Source organism: Mastomys coucha, unplaced genomic scaffold (assembly GCF_008632895.1).
Source record: "Mastomys coucha isolate ucsf_1 unplaced genomic scaffold, UCSF_Mcou_1 pScaffold12, whole genome shotgun sequence".
Lineage (NCBI taxonomy): Eukaryota > Metazoa > Chordata > Mammalia > Rodentia > Muridae > Mastomys > Mastomys coucha.
Window position 1 is genome coordinate 30,890,139 of NW_022196894.1, and position 12,449 is coordinate 30,902,587.

General features: G+C 43.5%; 1 protein-coding gene and 1 pseudogene across 3 annotated transcripts in view; one reads left to right on the forward strand and one right to left on the reverse strand.

The window, feature by feature from the left end:
• Positions 1 to 5,749, forward strand: part of Osbpl11 (oxysterol binding protein like 11) — a 72,484-nt gene extending 66,735 nt beyond the window's left edge. For all 3 annotated transcript variants that reach the window (XM_031363702.1, XM_031363703.1, XM_031363704.1), the window contains exon 13: positions 4,171 to 5,749. In XM_031363702.1, coding sequence (XP_031219562.1) covers positions 4,171 to 4,233 — 63 coding nt within the window. In that variant the 3' untranslated portion in view covers positions 4,234 to 5,749. The remainder of the gene's footprint in view (positions 1 to 4,170) is intronic.
• A 2,863-nt stretch (positions 5,750 to 8,612) lies between these two features.
• Positions 8,613 to 8,748, reverse strand: LOC116086707 (annotated as a pseudogene).
• Between the last annotated feature and the right edge of the window lie 3,701 nt (positions 8,749 to 12,449).

A 12,449-nucleotide genomic window follows, 5' to 3' on the forward strand; every position in this document is an offset into this window, starting at 1 on the left:
ACACACACACACACACACACACACACACACACACACACACACACACACACACACACACACAGAGTCTAGCATATGTGGGAGCTTTCTCATGAGCTTTCCACAACTTGTTCAAGTAATAGAGCTATTCTACAGATCAGATGAAATATATTTGGAGATTGAAGTGGGCCACAAATTAAAATGTTCAGTAGCAGGAAGTGCAGGATGCAGTTGACTGTCTTTGCTTCACATTTTGAACTGTTCACTTCCAGGGATCACATTTTAAGGGAGACAGAAGAAGTTTCATTGGCATGCAGAGGTAGTAAAGTAGCTAGTTATAGGGATGTTCAGAAAGAAAATCGGGGATACTTTGTGATACCTTTCTTCAAAGTGTATGGGCTTACTGCATAGAGACTTCATCAGTGACTAGAAGCATACATAGCTCAGTGGTGCACAATTTGCTTGGCATTTGAAAGCTCTGGGTTGATCACCAGAACCAAAAAGTTCAAGTACTGGACTAGAGCCCAAATTACCAACAAGCAAGTCTTGGAAATAACAGAGTAAGAAAGAACATAAAACAGTGTATCTCTGATACCCGGGCATGGTGGCACACTCAGGAGACAGAGGCAGGGCCGCACAGAGAAACCCTATCTGGAAAAAACAAAAAACAATACACAATGTATCCCAGGCCACTAGAACATACCACCCCTTTCATAGATTTGGAGACAATAGTTTGCAGTAAATGATGGAAAAAAGAAAAACAAAACAAACAGCCCATAATTTGGGGTTGGAGAGGTAACTCAGTATTTAAGAGCATTTGCTGCCTTTGCAGATGACTGGGATAAGTTCTCAGGATCCTCATCAAGTGGCTCACAGCTGCCTGCTCCAGGGAGCCAATGTCCTTTGACCTCCTAGGACACCTGGACATACAGTGTACATAAATTCATATAGGCACAGACATATACACATAAATAAAAAATACTTTTTAAAAAATCCATAATTAGGCTGGAGGATGACTCAGCAGTTAAAAGCCCTTGCAGAGATCCTGAGTTCAATTCCCAGCAACCACATGGTGGCTCACAACCATCTGTAATGGGACCCAGTGCCCTCTTCTGGTGTGTCTGAAGACAGCTACAGTGTACTCACATATATAAAATAAATCCTTTTTTAAAAAAAAGATTTATTTATTTATTTTATGTATATGAGTACACTGTAGCTGTACAGATGGTTGTGAGCCTTCATGTGGTTGTTTGGGAATTGAATTTAGGTCCTCTGCTTGTTCCTATTGGCCCTGCTCACTCAGGCCCAAATATTTATTTATTATTATAAATAAGTACACTGTAGCTGTCTTCAGACAGACCAGAAGAGGGTACTAGATCTCATCATAGGTGGTTGTGAGCCACCGTGTGCTTGTTGGGATTTGAACTCGGGACCTTTGAAAGAGCAGACAGTGCTCTTACCCGCTGAGCCATCTCGCCAGCCCTAAATAAACCCTTTTTAAAACATCTATAATTTGCTGGTTGTGGTGGTATGCTCCAGTAGGATTGCTGAAGGAGGCAGAGGGAGGAGGATAGCAAGTTCGAGGCCAGCCTGGGCTACACATTTAATGGTCTGGAGAGATGGTTCAGCAGTATTACCAACAACCACATGGTGGCTCACAAATATCTGTAATGGGATCTGATGTCCTCTTTTGGTATGTCTGAAGATAGCTACAGTGTACTCATGTACACTGGCTGGTGACACAGCTCAGCAAGGAAAGAGTCATGCCTCAATATGTTGATAATCTAAGTTTGATGCTGGGATAACTCCCTTAGGCCTCTGGCCTCCATGTGTACATTGTTCCATACACATGGCTAAACACTCACATATACCCATACAATAACAATAAAAATTTAAAGTTTTGTTAAAATTCAAATTCATTTTAATAGTTTCTGTATTTTTATTTTTCCAATCTTTTGTTTGAATACAAACTTTTTTATAGGAATAACAAATAGAACATTTTTAAACTCCCTCTTTTTTATTTTGTTCTTCTGTGGACAGGGGATTCATATAACCTAGTGTGGAGGAGAAGGATGTTTTGTGGAGTTGTTTCCTTTTACCCTGCAGGCCGCAGGAAGGTTGCCAGGTCTTGTGATTTTACATGCTAAGCCATTTTACCAGCTCCATCCTTGTATGTTTATATGAACAAGTAGACATTTGTAACTGGATTCAGAAGTATACCCAGCCTACTTGGGCTAAAGAAATAGGTGTAGCAGAAACAGATCTATATATTGTTTAAAAGTAGCTCTTGGCTGAACAGGGAGCTAGCTCTGTTTTTATAAAAAGTGCCATTGACAGAATTGAAAGGGTAGCCCTGACTCATGCATTTATTCATTCATTTTTACTTTTCTTTTTTTAAAGATTTATTTATTTATATATTTTATGTACATGGGTCTGCATGTACATCTGCACACCAGAAGACAGCATCAGACACATATACATCAGGCAGCTGCCATGTGGGTGCTAGGAATTGAACTCAGGACTCTTTGTACATCAACCAGGCCAGCCTAGAACTCAGAAAGAACTTCATACATCTGCATCTGCCAAGTTTCACACAAGATGTATATGAGTACACTGTAGCTGTCTTCAGACACCCCAGAAGAGGGCATCAGATCTCATTACAGATGGTTGTGAGCCACCATGTGGTTGCTGGGATTTGAACTCAGGACTCTTTGTACATCTGTTTCCCAAGTGCTTGGCTTAAAGCTCGTACCACCATGCCTGACATAGTTGCTATTGACATGATATGTGTCTTAGAGTTTTATTGCTATGAGGAGACTCCATAGCAACTCTTTTTTTTTTTTTTTTTTTTTTTTTTTTTTTTTTTTTTTTTTTTGAGACAGGGTTTTTCTGTGTAGCCCTGGCTGTCCTGGAACTCACTCTGTAGACCAGGTTGGCCTTGAACTCAGAAATCCGCCTGCCTCTGCCTCCCAAGTGCTGGGATTAAAGGCATGCGCCTTCGCCGCCACCCCCCCCCCACGCCATTTTTATTTTTTAAATCATGTGATGGTAAACAGGTGAAAAAAATAACAAGTGTAATGAAATAATGGGATTGTTTTGGTAGAACCTTGAAGTTCTTTGGTAACTGCCTCTGGGATCATAGTTTAGAACAGGTTTAAATGTGGGTCCTTTTGAGGGTGCTGGTTCACAAGTACATCAGACAGGGTAGAGATGTCTGATGTTAGTGCCCTCCCTTGTTCTGTGTACAACTGCATGATTGCATGGTGCCATCACATGTGAGAGCACTGAAGGGTACCAGTATGGCTGAGGGTGGTCACCACAGCCATAAATTCGAGCCCCTCACGCATGGCTCTGCTGCCAAGGTTTGTAGGTTATGGAGAAGATGCTGTGTCCTGTGTGGTCCTCCTTTCTGCTAGACTCAAACTCAGTCCTCCTGCCTCAGCCTACAAGTGCTGAGAATATAGTTGTGTGCCATCCACTGAGCTCAAACCTTCTGTTTTTTTGTCTATAAAGTAAGATAATTGAGTGACACATCATTTTTATATGATTGTATAATGTGGTTAGCCGACATCTTTCACAAAGAGCAATGTAGCTGCTGAGGTCTACAGACTGGTGATTTAATATAATGATCAGCCCAATGATTGGCTGTTGTTAAAGACATGAAGGGAGGGCTGGAGAGATGGTTCCGGTGAAGAGCACTGACTGCTCTTCCAGAGTCCTGTGTTCAAATCCCAGCAACCACATGGTGGCTCACAACCATCTGTAATGAGATCTGATGCCCTCTTCTGGGGTATCTGAAGACAGCTACAGTGTACTCATATACATGAAATAAATAAATAGATAAATAAATAAATCTTAAAAACAGTTGCAGTTAGGGCAGAGAGTAACTCAGGTCTGAATTTGAGGCTAACAAGTAGGGATTTCTAGGTACAAGGCAAACTAAAAGAATGGTCATGAGAAAGTCTTGCAAGGTAAAGGCTAGTGGTGAAAATGGTGGCAGCTGCAGGTAGATCTCTATAGCACACACACCTGCAGGAGGATCTCTATAGCACACATCCCCCTTCAACTGCAGGTGGGTCTGAGGTCTAAAGCATGGAGGTGCTGGAGAACTCCATGTTGCTATTGGTCCTGGTTGGGTTCTGAATTGGAGATGCTGGCAGGATGGTGTTCTGACTCCCTTTCCACTTGTTTCAGGGAGATGGCTGGGTGTATCACAAACCCCTATGGAAAGGAATTCCATCACAACCAGCAGAGTGACCCATCCTCTCTAAGACTGGACCAAATGAGGTTCTCCTCTGTGTACCCCAAGCCCTCTCAGATGGAGTTGTTGCACTGAGTGACCTGTTTCCTAACTGTACAGCCTGAACACGAATGTACCTACTGAGCCCATCACCCTGCAGCAAGACCAAAGTGTTAAGGACATCTGATGGGTCTCCAGCCTGCTCACCAACATGAGCAATACCATCTTTCAGCCTTCCACCTACCAGTTCTTGCATCATCTGATCTGATCTGATCTGAAAGCTGCTCAAGCCTCCTGTTTGTTGGGGGCAACAGATAACAGCAGAGAGAACTCAGTGACTTTGGGTTCTTTGTAGTAAGAAGTAAAGTCTCTTGCAGCATCTGTTTTGCTTTCTGCCCATAGCTGAAGTATTCACTGCTCTTGTAAGCCAGCCAAGAGGGAGAAGAACGTGACCTTCAAGTGGGTTCAGCCACTGTGCCTGAAGTCAGTGTTCACACATCACTGGGCTGTAGTACCAAGGCCTCTCTTCCTCCGGAGGCCATGCCTGTGTCTGAGGAAGGCCGTCAGTCGCTCTGTTGGAACTCTCTTTTAAAAGTGTATTTATAATTAGAATTGTAACCATGGAGGAACTTTTTTCTTCTAAGCATTTTAATATACTTGAAAACAACATTGACTTGAAAAATTTCAGAACATTTTTCAATACCTAGTTTTATTAAATATTACACTTAAGAGACAATTTTTTAAAATGTGTTCATGTCAATATGAGATTTTGGCCTTTCTCAAGAACTAAGGCATTAAAAAAATAGAAAAGATTAAGAAACAGAACTGTTACTTTTCCTTACCTATTTTCATTTGTAGGTTCATATTCAGTATTATGTGCTATCCTGAGCAAGTTTGCTTTATCTGACCTCTGTTCACCCAAAAGTTAAAACTTAAACCTGTTCATGTTTGTCAGTAATTCAATTATGTCTGTGGCTCAGTACACGTAAAGTATGGTTTTATTTTATTTTTCAAGGAGATGTAAACACTGAAGAAAGGGTATGAACTAAAAAGCAGGAATCTGCATTCAGGTAAAAATTGTTTTTTTATAGGTATTTTATTGGGGTTGAAGAATTGCTGGCAATGAACAGAATCGTGCTAATTATGGTTTTCATTTATTCAAGTATTTGCTGAGCACCCACTCGTGGTGCTGCCTCTTGTTACTGCGAGCTACCTTACTGTCCCGAGTGGTGCCTTACCCTGCTCCTGCCCACGTGCTCTTCCAGTCAGTGTGCGGACGCACCTGCCGCTCGTAGGCCGTGCCAGGCGGCTGCGTCTGTGCTCTGAGAAACAGTTCTCTTAGTAGGGTTCATAGGATGAAAACAGCGACAATGATTTTTCAGCAAATTGTAAATTAAAAGAATTGGTCTGTGTACAACCATTTTAATGATTGAGTTTCCATTTTTGCTGTGAAGTGCACTGAAAAAAAATCTCAAAATAAGCTATCGTTCATGTGTTGGGAAAATTGAAAAACAATAAAAATAGAGAACAGCAGTGTTGGCCTCTCTTTTATAAATGGAGGGAAGATGGGCTGGAGAGATGGCTCAGTGGGGAAGAGCACTGACTGCTCTTCCAAAGGTCCTGAGTTTGAATCCCAGCAACCATATGGTGACTCACAACCACCCATAATGAGATCTGACATCCTCTTGCTAGTGCGTCTGAAGACAGCTACAGTGTACTTATGTATCAAAATTAATAAAGCTTTAAAAAAAAATCACTAAAAAAAAAAAATAAATGGAGGGAAGAGTTTGTATTTGTGACAAAAACCTCAACCCAAAAGCTGCCTCTAACTGATAGCCACTTGCAAGTGAAAAATTAATTCTCTCCTAGGGAGTTACACAGGGGAATAAACACTTGTGAACCTAAATGGCCAACACAGGACAAACTCAGTGGTGTCTTCAAGTTTGTATTCTTATGGGATTCCTGAACAAACATGTGTCTCAGTGTCTAGATGTTCCTTTGCTTTTTCTTTGGTCTTATAAAGGACAACACTTTAATTTGTGCTGGCTTACAGTTTCAGAGCTTTAGTCCTTTATCGCCATGGTGGGAAGAAGCATGGTGGTGTGCAGGCAGACATAGTGCTACAGAAGGAGCTGAGAGTTCTATGTCATTTTTTGTTTGTTTGTTTTTCGAGACAGGGTTTCTCTGTGTAGCCCTGGCTGTCCTGGAACTCATTCTGTAGACCAGGCTGGCCTCGAACTCAGAGATCCGCCTGACTCTGCCTCCCAAGTGCTGGGATTAAAGGTGTGTGCCACCACTGCCCAGCTTGTGGGGCCATCTTTTAAACATCCACCCTTACTGTGTTGAATTTTATTATTACTCCTTAGATGCCTGTTATTTTCTAATAAGACACAGAAAGGTTATATATCCAGATGAGAGGAAGGAGTGAGAACTGGGAGGAATGGGAGAGGGTGGCGGGGGAGGAATGAAACCATTATGTATGAAAAAAAGCTACTTTCAAATAAAAGGAAGTTGTCTTTAAAAATGTATATAACTACTTAGTTTGGAAAGAAAGCTTGTGTTTGGGGTTTGGTAGTTGGGAGGGTTGGTTTTCTTCATAAATTGGTAGCATAGTATGTGCTGAAATCTAAGGCTGGGGCATGGACATTGTAAATTTGAGGCAAGGCTGAGGTACAGGTAAAACCCTGACTCTAAATAGGAAAAAACAAAACCCTTAACCCTTCAGAATCCCAAGCTTACAGAGTAAATTTAGGTTCACAAGTATTTGTTGTTACTTGTTTTTGTTTTTGTTTTTGCTTTTTGTGAGTCAAGTTCTCAGTATATGGCCTTGCTAGCCTGGAACTCTGTACACTAGGCTAGCTTTAAACTCAGATCCACCTACTTCTGCTTTTCCAGTTAAAGGCATGCACCGCCATGGCTAGATTTAATGAGGGTTGTTTTTTTTTTTTAATGCTCCTTATTTTTTAAATTCTTTGAGTTTTCCATCATGTACCCCAATCCCACTAATCACCCTGTGCTTTCACAACTGCCCTTCACTCTTGCAATCTCCCTGTCAACATAAAACACATGAGTACCAACAGAACAAAGCATAGAAAGCATCTCCCTGTGGAAGCTGTAGTGTGTCCCCGTGTGTCCCATGGTCTGCATATCTTCACTTGCAGAAGTTCGTGGCGATGAGTCATTGGTCTGGTTCAAGATCTCTGGCTTGGGTGACACCATCAATATTATTCAGGACTCCTTCCTGTTAGGCTGCTGTTGCCTTGTGTCCCAACTGTTAGCAGGTGGTACAGATATTGGGGTGGGCCAACTCAGAGCCCTGGATCTGGGCCTGGGTGGTAGGTTAGCTGAGTTGGTCAATGTGCCAACTCTCATCTGCAACCCCAGGGGGAGCTCTCCAACACTGCTTCAGATAGGCCATCCAGTACCACCATTGGCAGGAGGCAGAGACTGCTCTCCAGCCTCGGATGCCCTTGGGGCCTATTCGCCCGCACCCACACCTCCAGAGCCAGCTCCACTGTGCTGCCCAGTCAAGGTGTACCTTTGCCATCAGGGCCAGCTACTATATTGCCCAAGCAAGGCCCGCTGTCTTGAGAGGAGTGCTGCAGCCCGTTAGGGACAGGGACAAGTCACCCACTCTCACGACCCCAGGACCAGCTCTCCCATCTCTCCCTCGATCATACCCTCAGGGACAGCTCACTTGTACCCCCTCAAACCCCTGTTATCAGGGCCAGCTCTACTGTGCTGGTCAGACATGACATAGGGCCCACTTTCCTGAGTGCTGTAGCCAGCAAGGGGCAGGGCTTCCTCGTCCACTTTCATGTCCCTGGGGCCAGCTTTCTGGTCCACCATAGGTGTTGAGGGGCAAGTCAGGGAAACCATTACCCCTGCCCTAATACAAGAGATGAGTTTTGGGAGGCCAGAGTGCTTCATGGTCCCTGGATATCCTACCAGAAACATCTTCATATTGTATAGTGGTAATATGAGCCTTGGACATTAGCAACAATCCCTGCCACTATGTAGCCACAGATGTAGACATGGCCCTCAGTAGCATCTAGGGCTGGGACCTCGCCCATGGCCCTGGGTGGTGGGGTTAGCCACACATGACAGACTTGAGTCTCCAGTTCCATCTTTTCTTCATAATGCCCAAGCTGCCCCATTCCTTTCTCTTCCATCTGACCACCACATCCTTGCACATTGTGGTGGCTCCCGTTACAGGCTGGCGGGTCCCTGGGTGACATCATTCGTCTGTGTTGTGTGATGTAATGGCAAGCAGGTAGCCATGGTGTCTGTGGCCTACCTGTGCAGGGAGGGGGGGCCACAGGTCTATTGGTAGCATGAGAGTCCAAAGACTCTTGTCTTCCTGCTCCTGTACTGTGCTGCCTGGATTTGATTTGATTTTTGAGTCCTAGGCATAAGGCAGCTTTGGCTACCAAGCCAGGCATCAGGCTAGGAGTACTGCCATCTGCTCTGCTCCTGACTGATAGAAGAACACCACTACCAACAGGGTGCCTCTTTGTCCATTGCCAGGGGGACTTAGTGAGTTTTTTATTTCATTTTTATTTATGTATGCTTGTGAAGCTTTATGTGCACATTATCGAGGCCAGATGAGGGTGTTGGATCCCTAGAACCAGAGTTCCAGGCAGTTGTAAGCCTCTTTAGTCCCCTGGAAGAGCAGGAAGTAAGTGTTCTTAACCCCTGAGCCATCTCATCAGCACCAATATTTAATGAGTTTTTAAGGGTCACTATTTTAACTGTTAATATACAGAAGCAAGAATGCTTGGAGTGTACAATGGAATGCAATCTAATAAGCCTCCTTTATATGTATGAGACACATTTTCATTTACCAGTTCTGTTCCTTTAGAGAACCCTAACTAGTATGCTCACTAAGTAAAATAAAAATCCAGTTCACTCAGGAATGGGCATAGGCCTTCAAACCCAGTACTTATGAAGCTGAAGCAGGGGCACCTCAAGTTTGAGGCACTCTGGACTTAGAGTCCAACAATCTCCATTTTCTCTCTGGGACCTACCTACACGATGGAAGAGAGAAATGAGCTGTGCTCTGACCTCTGTGCACAAAGTCAAGAAGCTGGAAGCCTCATGCTAGAGGGACTAGTGATGCAGCAGTGCCCCCCCCCCCCCAGGGACTAGCCATTCGTGGAGTGTTGCTAGTGTGAATCCATATTGGAAGTTCAGAGGAGCCTTGGGGCCTTGACAGCAACCCAACTGCACCAGCTGAAGATGAATGAGGTTGGCATCATAGTCACTGTTCTATTGCTATGGAGGGACACCACGACCTAGACAGCTATTATGAAAGAAAACATTGGGTTGGGAGCTAGCTTACAGTTTCAGAGGTTTAGTCCATTATCATGGTGGGGAGCATGGAGCAGTAGCTGAGAGACCTATATCCTGAGGAGAGGGAGGGAGGGAGGGAGGGAGGGAGAGACAGAGACAGACGGACAGGCAGACACACGCACACACACACCAGGCCCCACATGGGCTTTCCTCCAGGCATGACACTTCCTCCAACAAGGCCATGCCTCCTAATCCTTTTTAAATAGTGCCATTCAAAATATAAGCTGTGGGGGCCATTCTTATTCAAGCCACCACAGTTGGCATGTGTGCAAATGAATGTCTGTTTACTGCCTTTCATTCTGCCCAGGCCCCATCTTACTGAATAGTGCTGGCCACATGAGAAGAGGTCTCACCTCACTTCACTGGCCTACATGCCAGCCATGTCTGGAAATACTCTCACAAATCTAGGCATCAGTCCAGCGAATGAATGATCATTCACAGGCAGAATCCCAGAAGTCTAACCTGCAGTGCTGAAGAAGGACAGAGTAGAAGTCTCACTACGTGACTACCTGAGATATATGACAAAGTATCAGGGAGCCCTTGTAATAAAGAGACGCTAATACATCAGAGTTGCCTACTTCATTTTTTTCAGGTTCATGAACACTTCCTGACACACCGCCACCATGCTTCCTTCCATGATAATAATGTACTGTAACGTCTGGGACTGTAAGCCAGCCCTGATTAAATGCTGCCTTTTTTAAGAGTTGACATGGTCATGGTGTCTCTTCACAACAATAGAATACTGACCAAGACAACACAGATACATACATATGTAAGCAACTCTTTTAAGAATAAGTACAATTTTAATTATTTTATCTTTTACTGATATGTTACAGCCTATTAAAAGCTTCATGCAGATTTTCTGTAGACTCCAATTTTCTACATGGATGACAGAGTAGTTTTACTCTCCTTAGCCAATCTTTTATTTATTTGTTTTGTTTGTTTGTTTGTTTTTAGAGACAGGGTTTGCTGTGTAACAAATCCCTGGCTGTCCTAGAACTTGCTCTGTAGACCAGACTGGGCTCACACTCAGAGATCCTCCTGCCTCTGCCTCCTGAGTGTTGGGATTACAGGTGTATGCCACCTCTGCTACCTGGCTGTTGAAAGATTTTTATTGTTTTTGTTGTTGTGTGTATGAGAGACAGACACAGACACAGAGATAAGATCAAGCACCCATGTTGGCCCTGAACTTCCCATCTTCTATCTCCCACTGGGATTACTGGCATCTGCCACCATGCCTAGTTTTCCCAGAGCCTTCCAATACCCTGAAGGCAGCTATTCTGTGTTCAATCACAGATTATTATTTTCTGTGAATTTAGTATGATGAAATCATACAGAATGTACAGTCTTGTTTTCTCTGTGTCAGGTGAGATCCTGGCTACGTAACTCTCTGAGTCTAGTGCTTGTCCCTCTTGGCTGGTTTTGAGAACAGCTGATGACTTCCATTCATGTTAATGGTGATTGTTATCTATGAATCTCATTACAAAAGGCCAATCAAGTAGAAAGTTACAAATTTCTGCCTGGAACTCCCTTCTGGGACTGAGGCAAGCTTCTGGCTATAAAGTCTGGCCGGTAGAGATTTTCTAGCTTTCTAAAACTTTATTTAAATTCATTGGCAAAAATAGCTATAATTCTCATGAGAGCTGGAAACTTAAATCTCTCTGTTTAAATGTGATAAATGTGCCATACTTATTCTTGTTAGAGCCCCTCCCTCTGAACTTTGAACTGCAAAGTCCCAGCAACCAGACTGAAAGCTATTGGCTGGCTAACGTGCTGTATTTCTAAGACCAAATAATTTTGTTTCTGGAAAAATCATATAGTAATTGGCTCAAAGGTTAGAAGGCAAGAGACTGCAGATTAGAAACCAAAGGATGGTTTGCTCTTGATTATATCTTTTATACATTTGACCTCTGTCCCAAGTTGAAGTTTTCTGAAAGCTTAATTAAAATTTAAAAGAGAAGGGAATTGAAGTTATTTATACAGCTGAGCCAGGCACGGGATGCACACAGGAGAGACCAGCACTTGTGAAGTGGAGGCAGGAAGATTAGAAAGGAGTTTAAAGTCATCCTCTACTACATGGTTCTCTACCTCAAGATATAAACCAACCAACCAACCACCAAGAAGACCAAGTGAGAGAGACAAGAGAGACAGACACAGTTTCCCTCCCTCATGACCACCATACCCACTTCTAAGGACACCCACCACTAGGTGACTTTCCTCATTTGAGAAAAAGTGAAGAATTTTTCTTTTTTCAATCCTGGGAATGGAGCCCAGGCCCTTGCACACTCAAGGCATGCTCTCTATCGCAGAACTGTAACAGCTCAGGGAAAACTTAAGCCCAGGAGCTATATAGCATAGTGATAGAACACTTGCCACAAATGTCCATAGACCCTGGGTTCAACTCCCAGTGCTGTACAAAAGAAAGAACAAGAAAAGCTATCCAGCAGCATTTGAATTCATTTTCTCCTGGAAAAGATTCCCAGCATAGAAATTGTAGAAGTCAAAAAGGCCTGTGCACACAGATGTTGAGAATTGGTTCTAATACTTTGTCTTTTTTCCCCCTTCTCTTTTCTCTCTTACTCCAGCCCCGCTTGCTCCAGGACTAATGCTTTGTCTTAATTCAGCTCCCAAAAGTCGTGTTTCCAGACTCTGAGTGTCCCTGTCCCTAGCTGCCTTTGATTGATAATATAGAATTGCCATACAGCCAGTGGCTGGGCAGGGAGACAGAAGCGGGACTTTTAGATTGCACGAGCAAGGGATGGAGGGAGAGAGGGGAGAGAGAAGAGTATGGCCATGACTAGAAGGCAGTGGGATCAGATTTAAGAGCTGCAATAAAGAAATCATCCAGCCTGAGTTCGAGGCCAGCCTGGTCTACAGAGTG